The following is a 17,011-nucleotide window of genomic DNA, read 5'->3' as shown; positions in this document are numbered from 1 at the left end:
GATTGGGGCCCCAAAGCCAAAGGGTTACATTTCCTTTTGTGTGTGTAGGATTTCGTAGCAACTTCAATAAAGAAAGGTATGTCGGACCCTCTGCTATGTTAAGATTTGCATTGCTAGTCGATCTGCAGGAGTCGTATGGTCTGGCTAAGCCTGTAGTCCAGCAGACGTCATTGAAGGAGGAACCTGACCTATATCTGGAGACCAGAATATCATGGAGACGTGACGATTGATTCCTTCATTGTTTTAGAGTAGAACTGAATTAAATTAAGTGTCATTCCTAGTATACCAAAAAAGGGATGCAATTTTTTACAATTTGGTTAAAAATTAAATTTAAATAAAATTGTAATAATCACTGAGTCTTGCATTTTTAATGGCATACACATTCCTATAGTTGTCAATCTGAAAAGCTTTTTTTTTACTTATTAAATTGATTCAAATGTTAAATTGACAGTTAAATTAATGCATTTATAACTTACATTTTTAGAATTTCAACAAATAGATTAATATATGTAACAATTTTATTAATTTATTATAATATTAAAATAACAATAGTCAATCTGAAAAGTATGATTTTATTTTTATTTTTTATTATTATTTAATTAATAGTTGGTTCCTTCATTTTCAAGTCATATCCTCAGTCTTTCTGTTTATTGCTTGTTTTTCGCAAAGTTTTCATGTTTACTCTTAAGTAATAATTTACTTTGCTTGGGTATACTTTGCCCACATTTGTTTTGTAACCTGAAAAACAGTGCAGAGCATTAGTGTAATTCTGTCAAAGGTCTATTAAACAAATTAAGAAGGGTTCTGCTGAACTTAAAGTAAATATGTAGATCTTAATGACACTTAAGGTTCTGCTGTCCTCACACAGAATTGGCTGAAGAATAGACGCTTTAGAGGGATTCTGCTCAGTGTCACGTCGTGATGTAAATTTGTTAGCGCTTTTCTTCAAACACTTACACTCGGTTGTTTTTCAAATAAAAGAGCCCAGACACCTTTGTTTAATAGCCTTTTCAGTTTGTTGGCTTCAAACATCTCCGTCACTACCAAGAGTGCTTCAAAAGCTGTGAAAAATCTGTTTGTAATTACCTTTCCAGAGTGCTGACCCCCCTCCATCACCCCTCCCCCATTCCGCTGTTCGTCACACGCTATTAAAAATCAGGAGGGTGAACAACATGTCAAGTCTAACTCCTCCATGCATGCTCACGCACACCGACTCCCCCGACCTAACCAGGAAAATTTATCCCCTCTCGACCCACTACAGCTCTGTGATTGATGAGCCACGCTTCTCCGAATACTGCGGCACTACGGTTCTGACCACTTGTTGCTTTGATCCGCTCCTGTTTATTTATGTCCGGTGGTTCAGAAGTCCACCGTTCGGCCAGACAAACACGACACGGGGTGCTCCGATGGACTCCGGGGGAACTTCACTTAATAAGGGCAGCTGTGCCGTTACAGAACGGGATGACTCCCTACTAACGACCGAAACAGATGCAGTCTTACAGGTCGATGACAGCCTGATTTGTTTAATTCCCCCCTCTTCTTGGAAAAGAAGTCCTACGGGCCCCCCAAAGGGAGTGGGGGTGGTTCGGTTTCGCATGAGCTCCAGATTTCCTGAAGGGTCTAAAAAAGACCTCAGTCCTCAGTTGATGTTGTTGGCTTGTTGTTGTGGTCTTAAATTCCCTTTCTATATGCCTTTTGGAAAGGGTAATACCTGTAGGCCTCTTATGTCTTTGAAATTTAGACATGTAGGACAACCAGAGTCCCTTACTGGAATTAATTCACATATAAAGAATTCCGACAGGATTCATAAAGCAACCTGGCTTGGAATGTGTGTTCCCTGCTGAAAGACTAGACATTCCAAGCTGGTCCAGGCTGGTTAATACCCATCAGTGCTGGTCTAACTTGTGAATTTTGGTCAGTCAGAGTGGTTATGAATACATGAAACCATCTGACTGATCTATTTTATTTTTTTAAGAAACTGTGATGCGTTTTTTTTTTTGTTTTTTTTTTTTAGATTCTTTGATGAATAGTCGTTTCAAAGAACATTGGTTTTTTTTTTTTAAGTAGAGCATGGTACACAGCATTTGAGTACTAAACTAAGTTCTCTTTCATGTCTTATTGCGCTTAAACTGTCAAAAACACACAAGTTTATGTTAAAAACAAATGAGTTTCAAAAACAGTCGGTTATGTCTGTAAAAGACTGCTACACCGTTGTCGCTTGCAAAAACACAATGGCTGCACCATGGGTGGAAACGTGCAGATTAAGGGGTGGTAATATTATAATAAGATCCCCTTTCTACGTCATGGGTGGAGCGAAGTTTGAGCGGCTCGTTTTTTTTTTTTTTTTGTTTTTTTTTCACAAGCTTGCAGAAAAAGGCTTACCAAAAAAAATGACTGGGTTGTTCTTGTTCATGGTTTCTGGGTTGGTACATGCACCAGGGACCCAATTGTAGCAATTAAACATGGAAAAAGTCAGATTTTCATGATTTGTCACCTTTAATCCATCCTTAACAAAACAAAAAACACACCACTTTTATCAGCCGTCCATCACCAAAAAAAAAGCATCTAACATCCAAAGTGCAACATATGTTGATCATTTAAGTGGGGTGTGTATTTACATATATGTGTTGATGCTTACAGGGAGGCCATTGTGGAGGGTTCCCTCACTCACCCATTCGCCCTCACTCTTTATGAAAAGACTCTTTACTGGACAGACTGGCAGACCCGATCCATCCACGCCTGCAACAAATATACTGGAGAGAAACGGAGAGAAATTCTCAGCGGCATTTACTCGCCGATGGACATCCAGGTGCTGGGCCAAGAGCGGCAGCCCAACAGTGAGTGTACTCACCTCAGGAACTCACAACACTAGATGATAGATGGTTGGGTTTTTATCAAACCAGAACAAAATACACATTTTATCCCAGGACCCATGAGGTTTAAGTGCTGGCCCTAAGATTCAGACTGATTTGAAGCTCTAATACACATCAAATTTTCACAAACCATGTTAGTGAAGGATCAGTAATCTTCAATGTCAGTTTCCCTCAAGAGATTCTTCACATTCCATGTTGAATTTTTTAGGTCATTCTTTCAGCACTTACTGTACTGTCTCTTTTTAAAAGTGTCGGCCTTTTGGCCCGTGAGGCAATCTGGGGAGAATAGTTCTCAGGGAATGAAATTTTTCAAGTGTCCCGCATTCCACTCTGAACAAATAAATACAGTTCCTCATTGGAGACGGGGAACAGTCCCAGAACGATCCCACCCCCACCTTAGTCTGTGTGTGTGTGTGAGGATGTGGGTGTGGATTGCTCCGAAACATTTAACAGCCTGCAGAGACCCCACTAGGTAAGTGTTTGTTGTGTAAGATGATAAAGAAAGGATGAATCAATCATCATGCAAACAAACAGTGAAGATCGAGACTAGTGATTTCAACCAGGGTGGTTCAAGCAGGTTCCAGTGGGCACTTGGAAAAAATGTTTTGTTTTGTTAAACCTAAATATCTAATATAACAGATAAAAGCAATTATAAAATATGTATAATACTGCTGATAAATTAAAAAGACAAAATAAATAAAAATTGTTAAAATTGTTTATGAGGTTTTTTTGTTGTTGTTGTTTTTTATAAAGTCTCTTATGCTCAATAAGGCGGCATTTATTGAATCAAAAATTATAGTAAGTAATAGAATAATGTGAAATATTATTGCATTTTAAAGTTTCTATTTTAATATGTAATTTATTCCTGTGATGGCAAATCTGAATTTTCAGCGGGCATTACTCTAGTCTGCTTGATATTTCAGAAATAATAAAATAAAACTTTTATTCTTATTAACGTTGTTAAAAACAGTTGTGCATATACTTTTATAATATATATATATATATATATATATATATATATATATATATATATATATATATATATATATATATATATAAATGCCTATATTGTCCCTTTTGATCAATTCAATGCATTCTTGGAGAATAAAATAATGAATTTCTTAAAAAAATCAAACAAAAAAATAACTTTTCAAGTTTTCAACAATAGTGTAAATGTAAATTAATTTAATCCTAAAAAATGTTTGGATAACATAGCAGAATATCATAATTAATAATGTTGTAATTAATTGTAGAACATTTATTTATTTTAATAATATTATTGATTAATAATGTAATCAATTGTATAGCATTATATATTTGAATAATATGATAATGTATAAAACTATTTAAGAAATGATTATGATTAATATTAATTATTTTGTGAGGATGACTCGTAGCAGTATTTATCAGTGATAATAATAAAAAAAATTATTTTTTATATACATGTATTTATATTATTGCAGTTGCATAGACAAGCATTATACTTTGTCCACATAAATGTGCCTGTATTGGTATTTTGTGAATTTCCTCATGTGTCCTTGAACTGTGGACCAGTCATCAGTCAGTGTGCTGGGCAGACACCACATCTGCGAGCAGCATGGAGAAGAGGGGGATAACAAGTGTTGGGTCAGGGCCGCCTATGTTTTCCTGATGGAGCAGATGCGTTTTCTGAGAGGCTGCGACGAGCAGAGCGTGACCTGGTGGAAATGGAAAAACCTGTTACAGGAAATAAAATGTTTTGCTGCCACCTGCTTTTGTTCAATGGTTGCAGTTTTTGTTTAGGAACTGAGCAATGCTTTTCTAATCTGTCATGTCACAGGTGAAAAGGAAGTTTTCGAAAACTTCGAAAATAACACGTCAGGTCAATTAAAAGTAAAGTAAAATCACATGTTAGATCTCCTAGACATCAGTGTTAATAAATTAAGGTGATAAACCTTTTGAGATTTTCAGGTTTGCCTAAATTAAATACAGCATAACTAAGACAAAAAACTTAAATGTTAAGTTTCCTGAGCAATAAAAGTTTAGGTTTAATGCATTCAATGCATTCGTGGTTATTTATATACCAGACCTGTATTTACAATATAATTCAGTTCTATTACACATAAACAACAATTACCCTATCAAATTAAATTAAATTAACTAAACTAAAAAAACAAATTAAGGTGGGGATTTGGTGAAACATTCACCCACTCTTTAGATCACTGTGTTTTCTGGTCATTTTTTAACCAAGAGGTCATTGCTCTTTGCAGTAATGTCTAATAAACAACAGTTTTATAGCTTTCCTCTTTCCCTGTGATTGCTCCACAGTTCAAACTCCATGCAGTGAAAGAAATGGAGGCTGTTCCCACCTGTGTCTCCTCTCTCCTGTGCCGCCCTTCTATAGCTGTGCTTGTCCAACAGGGGTTAAACTCAAAGAGGATGGAAAGACTTGTCGACCAGGTAAAAAAAAAAAAATATATATATATATATATATATATATATATATAATATATATATATATATATATATATATATTATATATATATATATAATATATGTATTTTGATGCTTAAAAACGATCCCAAAAAGTTTGAATGCTTAAAAAGACCCAAAAAGTATACGATAGATAGATAGATAGATAGATAGACAGATAGACAGACAGATAGACAGACAGATAGACAGATATGGCTGCTTTTCTATAAAGAGCATGGAATGGTTTTGTTGCATTTGTAATTTTATTATGATGTTCTTGCTCTCGAGCGTAAAATTAGATTTTTATGAACTGTGGCCTTTCATGGGCTGGTCTTGGTATGAGGATTGGCGTACTGTGCATCTATAAAACATTTGCATGCCGTCCTGCACAGAAGACCATGACAGAGACTAATGCTTGACAGATGGTGGTTCATTTGAGTTTACAATTTAGTCAAAATCACTCTCCTCTGATTCAGCAATCATGAATCATAACCTTATTCCAGAACAGCTGACAGAATTTGCTTCTTTTTCTCTTTGTAATGAGAATTTTAGTCTAGATGAAGAGCTGGTAGACCTTTGGTGGTCCCATGTCAAGGTCGCCTTTTAGGGGCTGAAAGGGTCAGTCCAATGTTTGTGTGTTTGGGTCCAGTTCAGTTTGATTGAATTACTCCACGGTTTGTATACATTCCCTCATCTCCAGACTCCTTAAGGAATGCCCCTTTCCTGGTTGTAAATTGGTAGTCATTATGGGGTTCTTGGAAATTCCAGGGAATTTAAAAATGACATTTGCCAGGTCTGGAAAAGTCATTGCATTAGATCAAATTTTAGAAGTCATGAACATGATCCTTTCAAATCAAAAATGTAACCTTTAATAAAAATAAGTATCGGAAATTGATTGGTGAAACTTTGTGGGGAGTGTAGTAATTGTAGTAATGTAAGTTGAGAACGACAGAAGAATCCAGGCATATTTGTATGTCCAAAAAGGACTTTTCTTGTTCAAAAGCAAAATGCATTTGACTAATTTAATTTGAATACATTTGTACTTTTATTCTTAATGAGGACGTACATTAAGCATTAAGGGCTACTCTAAAATCAGACTTCACCCCCTAGCTTGCTTGAGGTTTTTTTTATTTCCCAGCCTTTCCAGGACAGACTTGTACATTGTATCTGTGCACTCAGCCTGCTAATGACAGACTGCTCTTTTATTAGGAAAAATTCATTCACTCCTTCCCAAGTTGCTCTGCCTTTCTACTTGAATTTATAACTCCTTCAAATCTGAGGCAGTGTATTCCCAGGCCAGGAAACAATGAGAAGCATTCTTCAAGCATTCATTCCAGTGGCGCAATTGAAACATGGAGCTGTCCAGTGTTGCATTAGAAGAGGACAGGGGAGGTTGTCTGGCCAAATTAAACATATTCCCACTGACCTCAGGATTAAGCAACTCTCCAGAAAAGTTGACAACTAATCAGAACAAACAATAGCCCATTGTACTGGACTTTCATTAGCGGCAAGGGCACGATTTGCTCCAGTAGGACAAAGGATTAGCATGAGCAAACGTCCACACCTCATACTTGTTTAGCTTGGATGGCTAAATTGAAGGCATTTGTTTTGGTTTAGTCAGACGTCCACTCGCTTTGATAACATGCAAGGCAGAACGAAGGACAAATTAAAAGCAAAAGAAGTAAAAAAAAAAAAAGCCCAAGAAACCCTAGAGGAGCTGTTTTTTTCCTCTTCTTATTGGTGTCAGTGCTGATGGATGTCACTACTTATTGGGTGCCGTGGACCGCAGCTGGTGTTGTGGGTACTGGAGCATGCTCGGTTACAAAGAGAGATTAAATAAGGACAAGGTTGGACCTAATTGCTTCCACAGATTGGTTCTAGACAGATTCTACTGTTGGTATTTAAACCTGGCATGTGGTTTTTGTAATGGAGCAATGCAATCTTGCAGTGCACCGTCTGCAGGGACAACTCTGCAATTCATGCTACTAATTGCTACTGTCAGACTCGGTTTTCATTGACGAGTTGAATCTATGCCCTAGGCACGGTACTAGTCTTAATACACATATTTGTAGACCTTTTTGTGAGTTGCTTTTGAATTACTGCTTTCCTAATTGAAGTAGACATTGTAGGTCAAAGGCCAAGTGATCTCTGGTCCGTGATGAATCATTTGCAGTAGCAGATGTCTTCATTGTTCTCAACCATATGAGCAAATCTCAATCTTATTACCAGGGGCGGAACAGGTGCTTCTACTGGCTCGCCGCACTGACCTTCGGCGGATATCCCTGGATTTACCTGACTTCACGGACATCGTCTTACAAGTCAGTGACATCCGGCACGCAATTGCCATCGACTATGACCCAGTGGAAGGATACGTCTACTGGACGGATGATGAGGTGAGGGCCATCCGCCGTGCCCGAATAGACGGAAGCGACGCCCAGACTTTGGTCACCAATGAGATCAACCATCCCGATGGAATTGCAGTGGACTGGGTGGCGCGCAACCTCTACTGGACAGACACCGGCACTGATCGCATTGAGGTGACTAGACTCAACGGCACTTCTCGACGCATCCTCATATCTGAGAACCTGGATGAACCACGAGCCATCGTGTTAGATCCCATAAACGGGTATGGACGTTATGTACTTCATTTCTAAAATCTCTAAGGGAATTCCTTCTGAATTAGCATGTAATTTACCTTCCTCTTTTTGCTGTTATGCAGATACATGTACTGGACTGACTGGGGAGAGATGCCCAAGATCGAACGAGCAAACCTGGATGGAACTGACAGGGTTGTGCTGCTCAACACCTCCCTTGGTTGGCCCAATGGTTTGGCCATTGACTACGTCGCAGGAAAGCTTTACTGGGGTGATGCCAAAACGGACAAAATTGAGGTAAGGTGGTGTCACCTTGTTGCAATGTTTGCTCATTACATTTCCTTTCACCAGAAGCATATACGAGTAGCTGTGCAATTTTATGGTGTTCCATGCTCGACAACAGCTGAATTGAGACTCGAGGAGTATCAAAGAGTCTTGAGATATCCGTGTCTTTGTCGAAAGTGAGGAATACTGTCGAAAGTGAGCAGCTAGTCCTTCAAGTTCTTCTCTGAAGTGATCATCATTTGTATTTCGCTAATGGCCTTTTGGAGGGCATTTCTCGAAAATTATCCAGTTTATCCGTGAAAACAAACAGAATATATACATCAGACACTCTACATTGAATTTAATGAATATACATCATAAAGAGTCTTGAGATATCCGTGAGACTCTATAGAGTGTATTGAGTGCACATTCTTCATTGACATTGAGGTTTATCAAGCTGTTGTTTCAGTGTAAAGTGTTCCTGGAATCTGATACTGACTGTGTAATCTATAAAAAAAAAACGGGACACCAGACATCCGGTCAGTTCCCGCACTTTTGTTTTTGTTTGAGGACTTACCCATTGTGAAACCTCAAGTATATTTGAAAGGATTTCTCTGTTTTTGCGTTCTAACTCAAGCCTCAGACCAAAAGTCTTGATTTTTTTCTGTCGTAATTTCTCCACGTCTGTTTTTGTTTCCTCAGTGTCTGTTCTTTTGTGGCACAGGCTTCGCGGTCTGGGCGTTTTCGTGGTTTTGGCATTGTGTAATTAGTACGCTACCTGTAGGCACAGGTCCCTGGGTGTCATAATACAGAGGTTTTTCATTCAGTCAGTATGCCTGAAAGCCTGTCGTGTAAACACAAAAGAAGCTAAGGAAACATCCCCCTCTTATTTTCTCGAGCTCGTTTGCTTTTCTTCTCACGCTGACTCTCAACAACCTTTCAAAACCTGGCTCTCCCAATATCTTTCTACACTTTGACTAATAATATCTGATATGTAGACATAATCGCTTCTATTCTATGAAGAAAAAGAAGTTACAAATGTGTTTTTATTTGACCTTAATATTATTAATATTAATAAATGCTGTAAAGATGTTGTTTGTTAGCTGAGGACCTAATGCATTGACTAATGTTTACGAATTGGTCAATTTATGTATTTATGGTTTAAACTAGAACTGCATAACAATACAGTTGATCTTGTGTTGTCTAGGTTCATAAACTTATTAACCTAGGTGCGTGGCAAGTTTAAGTAAGAACTTTCAAACTGTGTATTTAAAGGGTAGGTATTATTTACTGATGCACTGAACTCCCAGTGAGTTTGCGGACAGTCACAGCCACCAAAATGCCATCACAACTAACCTGTTTGTAACCCGGGGCTTTTTTTAATCTGCCAGGTTCCCTGCTGTGGCGTTTAAAGAGAAGGGGCAGTAGGACAGGCGGGCCAAGGGTGAACAGCAGGGCAAGGGTGACCTAAAAAACCACCACGACTCAGAGCGAGTCCCTGTTTGTGTGCACTCTGCTTTACTCTCTTTGAGATGCAGAGGTGTTTTCTGTGGCCGTCAAAGGGAGGAGTGAGGTGTTGTTTTCCTGTGTTAATGCTGGGCTGAATGAGTTGAGGATTAGGGCACTCCTGCTGACAGATCCAGCTCGGTAAAAGGCCAGATGCTCATTGAAGTCCACGTGCAACACCTTCTAGAATAATCCTCGCCCAAACATCCCAATGGAGGACTACTGAGAACAGGGACTCTGTTTTAAAGCTGTATTTGTATTTTGTATTTTTTGCTCATATCAAAATGTGTAATTGACTGACAGCGTCCTCACATTTTCCTCAAGAGAGAGAGTTGTACAAGGTGGTCTTTGGTACATTTGCATTGTAGGTGTTTTAGTCAGTTCAGCCAACCAGCTATAGAAATCTGAAGAAAAAAAAATATATATATATATAATCAACATTTGGACGGATTTGAAATTTAGACAGAATTTTCACTTACCATCACCCAGGAACATTGTATTGGTCAAAGGTTGTTCTTTCATACTTCAGGAGATTTAATGAAGAGCTCTGTTGTATTTTATTGAGTTACAACCTTGTATTCATGGTTGTTTCTCAATGAAAGAAGATGTTTCTCCCTAAAATTCCTGGGGAGAAATAAAAATGCAAAGATACAAAATAAAATTGCAACATGCAAAAAAATTGTTTTGTAATTTTGGTTTTGTATCATGTCAGTGTCAACTGCAGAGTGAGGCATTGTTGAGATCTACTCTGAAATTCTGGGTCTTTTTCCTCTCATTGCTATAACTGAGAAACATCTGGCCAACAACATACAACAGAGACATTGAAGAAATCTCATTTGTGGTTGTTCTGTCCTGTTGAGATTATCACCCAGAGATGCATTGTTATTGCACGACATAAACTTTGTTTTAAATGGTTCTTTTTAGTGTAAACACAAAAAATTTTGCTGGGCAATTTTTTTTTTTTGAGGATTGTTTTTCCCACTGAGAATGGGTAACAAAAAAAATCTGGATACTTTAGATCAGTCGTGGGCCCTATGTCTCACCTGGTTGCCCGTTGACGGCAACATTAACCAAAGTTGCCCCGTGTATCATCAGCCTCAGCCTCTGTTGAGACCAATTCTGAAACTCTAAAATGGACAGGGTCCTTTTCTAAAGAGAGAAATCTGTTCAGCAGAAGACTTTATTCATTTGCTCTCCATTTAATCTCATTACTGTGTAGGAGAAACAATTGAGATATTAAAAAGCCTCATTTGTGATTTTACTGTTCCTTTGGAAGTGTCTCTTTCTCCTGCCCGGCTGAGGAGGGAAGCCCTGTGGTCATGTGTTCAGAGCTGACCCCCTGCCTACTCCAGAACAAAAGCTGCACAGAATAGAGGGGCGAAATCTCGCGGAGGTCCTCCTCCATCCACGCACACCACCCCACCCCTGTACCAGATGCACTTTTTGGGTGGCTGCGCCGAATTCCCCAGCCTCCCAGCAGCTGACAAGTGTGTTCTGTTCTCCTTTCTCACAAGGGTTCTTCAGATTCACCTTAATGAAGGCAGAGGCCATTCTTTAGCTGGCCCACTTACCCTCTGAAAGGAAGAAAAGCCCTTGAAGTGCTAATCGCTGGAGTTGCAGCACGGCCCGACCATCAGTAATTTCTCATTAAAGATTTTCTTTTTTGCATACTGATGCACGCTTACCTCATTTCAGCTGCCCTTTTTGTTTTGAAAAGGCCGATTCTGGACTGCCTCCGAACAGAGTCACATTTACATGTTACTGTTTGCCTTTTTTTTTCACCCGCTTGGTTCCTTTTGGTCGATGGTGGGTGTGAGGGAGGGCGGCTCTTTTTTAGGAGCTGAAAACAACATTAAGTTTTAAATGAGGAGTTTTGAAAAGTGCCTTCTGGCATTTGGAATGTGGCTGCTCACTGCCTGAATGGTTATAAATAGAGGAATGGAGGCTTTCAGGCCCTCCTCCCTCCCTCTTGCCTTCTTGTTTTTTTCCCCCTTTAACAACACTGCTGATAATACTCCTCTTAAAAAACTTCTTTTTTACCCTTCCTCCTTGAAAAGTTGAATTGCATTTGGGGCTGAGGACATTTCCATTGTTAATTTTTCATGTTTGTGAAAGGACCATGTAGCAGTTTCTCCAGCCTGCTTTTGAGACATGATTTTTTATTTATTGTATATGGCTGTCATATTTGGTTTTATTGGGATAAGTTCAGTTGAACCCTCAATTGAATGTTGTTATTTACCCTCATTTTTGTCTTCTTTTTCCTTACAATTTACTTCCTTTTTCTGAAATAATGGTAGTATTAACAAAGACATTATGAAATGCTCAGTTTTTCTTTCTGTGGCACACAACAGGAGAAATTAAGAAATGTCTGCACACTTTTTTTATGCAATTAGAAATGAAGAGAGGCGGGAGCTTTTGAACATCAAAAAAGATGCAAAAGCGCCACTTCCAAGTCTTCTGAAAACATTTGATAGCTGTATGAGAAACAGACCAATATTTAGTCATTTTTCACTGAAAATCTTGAATATATTAAAGGGATAGTCCACCCAAAAATTTAAATTCTGTCATTATTTACTCACTGCCCCTATTATGCCATTTTAAGAAACCTAAAATCATCTTCGGAACACAAATTAAGATATTTTTGATTAAATCCGAGAGCTCTCTGACCCTCCCATAGACAGCAACATAACTGCAATGTTGTTTCATGAGGGTGAGTAATTAATAACAGAATTTTCATTTTTGGGTGAACTAACCCTTTAATGCTGTGTCTCATTTCAAAGACTTCGCATTTGTCACAATGATTTGTTCATAAAAATGAATTCAGTGATTCAATTCTCGAGTTCATTTCACTCAGCAGTCCAGCAGTTAACAGCTCACTGAAGATTATCTGTAAATAATAATCTAAATATTATTCTGTTTCTCACACAAAGCTATTGTATGACTTCATAAGACTTGGTATATAGTGCATAAATCATATGAACCACTTTTAAGATACTTTTATCGTACTTTTGCCTTCTTTCTGTAGCTTAAAAGCTTCAGTTACTGTAAGTGCACAGACCTGCACAGTCTCCAGAATTTGTGGATGTGAGTAAATGATGACAAAAACTTCATTTTTAGGTAAACTATTTCTTGAATGGTGTAAATGGCCACTAAAATTTTTTTTTATCCTTATGTTTCACTACATAGATGGACATTTGCTTTTGTGTTTAACCACCTGACATGTCCTCACCTTCATGATACGAGCTCCAACTGGTGTTTCAGGTTCACAGCCTGTTCTCTTAAATGACCGAAAGATCATTTTGAATGTGTGCCAAGAACATCCCCTTTCATCTCAGGTCCCGTACGTCTGAAAAGCAGGCTTGATTATTGGCACTTGCACTGGAAAGGTTTTTCCTTAAACAGTATGGGAATTGTGGGGCTTTCATTTCTGTCGCTCTCGCCGTGTGTTTTCGCCTCTTTTTCGAGCAGTCAAACTCACCCCCTTCTTCACCCCACACCCCTTTGAACCCTTTAGAAGTCGCCGCAGTCCCCCTCAATTCACCCCCTCAGTGTAGAGATGTTTAAGATAACTCATTTGACTGATGTGCTGTCCCTTGTGTAGAAAGTCCCCTGCTTTGTGGGGCAATTATGTAGATTCTGCTTTCACAGAGTCTTTTGTGACCCTGATTGCGAAGTGCCATGGGTGCCCTCTGGGTTCCCATAAAGACAAATATGTAGAACAGAGTGAAGCAGAACTTGCGCAGAACAGGAGGGCTTTTTTAGGGTCGTCTCAAGCAGAGATGTAAATATTGTTGAGGGAAACAGTTTGTACACTGGTTTGAAGGGGACATCATCATAGGGTAGTTTGCTCGAACTGTATTGTGGGCATTAAATAAATAAATATATATATACATTGATATATTGGCACTTGCACTGGAAGGTTTTTTCCTTAAACAGTATGGGAATTGTGGGTCTTTTCATTTGTGGAGCAATTATGTAGATATTAATCATTTGACAGCACTAATATATACATGTGTGTGTGTGTGTTCCTATATAATATATAGTATGGGAATTATATATATTTTATATTTATATATATATATATGTATATATTAATTATATATATCACTAATATATATATATATATATATATATATATATATATATATGTATGTATATATATATATATATATATATTAGTGCTGTCAAATGATTAATCACGTCCAAAATAAAAGTTTTTGTTGTTGTTTTGAACGTGTACTGTGTTTTGTTGTGCATATATAAATACACACACGTGCATGTATATATTTAAGAAAAATTTTATTTTTATATATTATATAAATTTTATATAATATAAATAATATTAATATAAATAAAAAAAATATAAAAAATATAAAAAATATAAAAATATATACAAAAATATACCATATATGTATGAAAAATAAATATATATATATATATATATGCACAACAAATATACACAGTATACACATATATTATGTAAACAAAAACTTTTATTTTGGATGTGATTAATCGTTTGACAGCACTTCTATATATCTATATATATATATAATATATACACACACACACAACTGTATGTGTGTATATATATATTTATAAATTGATAGCATATTTTTACATTATGTTTATATTTATAAATTTGTTATAAGTATACATATTATTCTTTTATTTTTTACAATAAATAAAATAAAATATAAAAACGTAATGACAGATAGATTATAAATAAAATCAGAAAAATTATAGATACATGATGTATACCAGTCGGCCCTTTGTTTTTCATTTTATGTGCATTTATTTTTCAGTATATTTATTCTGTATTCTGTCCATTCACATTGCTTAATAGCTACATTCTTCCTTTTTTCCCTTTCCTAAAAGTCTTAATTTTCCTCTCAATGAAGCCATTTGACTACAATGAATCCTAAAGTGCATTTTGATGGCCCTTCAGTATGGCAACACCATGACAATGAAAAGCAACAGCTTGAAAGAGGGCTTTATTTGTGGCGGAACGATGTGAGGTGGCCGAGGGCTCGTCTGCTGATGGATGCTGGCAAAAAAAACATAAGTGTGAAGAGGATCAATAATGCTTTTCTCTAAAGTCCCCCCAAAGCGTTTGCACCAATGGCTCTGGGACATTGTGGCCAGCAGGAGCCGTGAAACTTGATTTGCGCAGGGTTTTTCCAGCGAAGGGCCTCTCGCTAAAACATTGTCCATGCTAATGATAGCTCCTTTGTCTATGAGTTAGTGGCACATCCAAGGCCCATCAGAGCGAGGGCTGTTTTGATTCGGACGGTAGTGGTAGAATAAGCTGCTTTGAAGAGGCTGTGAGCTTCAAATGCTGCTCCGCTTACATGCGGTTCGTACAGGTGATGGATGTCCCACACAAGTCTGGCAGACATTCAGAAAACTTCCTTCCCAGACAGGAAGGAGGCATATTATAGTACGTTTGAATAGAATATTATGTACAACTCAGTTACACACATACACATACAGTATGTCTTTTTCTGTTAAACTGTAACATACAGCCAGTGCCCATGATGTAGGTACAGCGACTGGTCTCTGCTGTAGTTTTCTCACTAGAATTCGCTCAAACGCAACAGAATTGCAAGTTTGCGCCTCTGTGCAGGCCAAAGCCAGCCAGCGGTAGTCCAAGCCAAACAGCACTATAGTTAATTGCCTGGTAACAGTTTGTTGCTGTTGCTGGCTGTTTCACCATGAGGTCTTAAACTTTGATGTTCCAAGCTCCAAGGATACACGGTTTCACTTGAATTATAGGGGTATAAAAGACACCTGACTTTCGTAATATTTTCCATCTCCTGTGGCCAGCACACTATCCAGCACACTATCCAGCAATTCTTTCACTCATGCAGTTTTTTTAGTAATTTTGTTTGAGAAAACGAATACGCTCAAATGTAAGATTTTTAAAGCCCAGCAGGGCTTTGACGGACTGCAGAAACGCTCGAAATTGCTGTTAAGCGTAATGAATTAGTAGAATAGATGGTTGCGTGTGTATAAAATGTTTTAACGGTTACATTTTAAAAGACCAGCAAGTCAGTTTCCCTTGAAAAAGAACCATTAGCATTTGTTTAGAGCACAGTGCTAGATTTACAGTGTTGTGGCATCCATACTTATTATAACATCACCTTGTAGACCTCCATGATGGTTTTGGCTCCTTGGAGAAAATAATAGAAAAACAAATCCAAAATCTCTTGCTTTTCTGCTAGAGGTTCAAAATATATTGAAGGCATAGTTCACCCAAAAATGGAAATTCTGCCATTAATTACTCACCCTCGTGTCGTTCCAAACCCGTAAGACCTTCATTCATCTTTGGAACGCAAATTAAGATATTTTTGATGAAATCCGAGAGCTTTCTGACCCTCCCATAGACAACAACGCTACTATCACGTTCAAGGCCCAGGAAGGTAGTAAGAAATATATATCGTTAAAATATAGTCCTTGGTACATCAGTGGCTCAACCTTTTATTCAGCTACAAAAATACTTTTTGTGTGCAAATAAAACAAAAATATTGACTTAATTCAACAATTCTATCACCTGTGTCAGTTTCTGCCATTTTCAGTTTCTGACTGTTCTAACCATATATGATATAACAATTGAATCTTTATGATGTTATTGCCTGCTGCTAAAATGATTATCATGCTCTGTGAGTGAAATTTTTTTATCGTTCCCTGAGTTAAGATTTGATCAGACTGCTTGTAAACATTATAAAGCCCAGTTTCTAAGCTTTTATGCAACACTAAAAGGTTTAAAACACAAAAAAGTAAATCTATCAGTTGTTTTATCAACTACAAAATGCTGTTTATTATCACTTATCATTATTGCCCTAGAATGTTATATGAGTGTTTCATGCTTTCGCATGCAAATTTTCTCACATTACAAGTGAGACTTGTGAAAGTGTAGTGTCTGGCACCCACGGCCTGGTTTCACTTAGCTGTCCAAGTCATTCCTGTCCTGTAGCTCAGTTATTGCCACCACAATCCATCTCATTTCCTGAGGGATGTTCGCCACTGTCCCACATCTGTCAGCGGGAGGGTAGTGAAGGGGAAAGACGCCCAGCTCTCCGCTCCTGTTCTGGAGATGTTCACAGATTATTAACGTTTTTTTTTTTTTTTGCAGCAGTGTTGTGGTAAGCAGTCACCGGCAGCTGTCAGCTTGCAATGCATCACATATGTACCCCAGAGAAAACACATTGTTTCCGAATTTACAGCCAATTGAGACACCATTTCAACTTGTAGCTTTCTGGTCATGTTAGACAAACCTTTGGCTGTCCCAGGCGGAGCAGCATACTACTGTAGACAGATCAGGGT

General features: G+C 37.8%; 1 protein-coding gene across 2 annotated transcripts in view; it reads left to right on the top strand.

Moving 5' to 3' along the window:
* The window catches only part of LOC109078130 (low-density lipoprotein receptor-related protein 5-like), a 66,270-nt gene that overhangs the window by 18,243 nt on the left and 31,016 nt on the right, over positions 1-17,011 (top strand). For both annotated transcript variants that reach the window (XM_042753449.1, XM_042753450.1), the window contains 4 exons: positions 2,641-2,837; positions 5,181-5,312; positions 7,554-7,950; positions 8,044-8,215. In XM_042753449.1, coding sequence (XP_042609383.1) covers positions 2,641-2,837; positions 5,181-5,312; positions 7,554-7,950; positions 8,044-8,215 — 898 coding nt within the window. The remainder of the gene's footprint in view (positions 1-2,640; positions 2,838-5,180; positions 5,313-7,553; positions 7,951-8,043; positions 8,216-17,011) is intronic.

This window comes from Cyprinus carpio, chromosome B25 (genome assembly GCF_018340385.1).
Source record: "Cyprinus carpio isolate SPL01 chromosome B25, ASM1834038v1, whole genome shotgun sequence".
Classification (NCBI taxonomy): Eukaryota; Metazoa; Chordata; class Actinopteri; order Cypriniformes; family Cyprinidae; genus Cyprinus; species Cyprinus carpio.
This window is presented reverse-complemented; position numbering and strand designations above follow the sequence as displayed.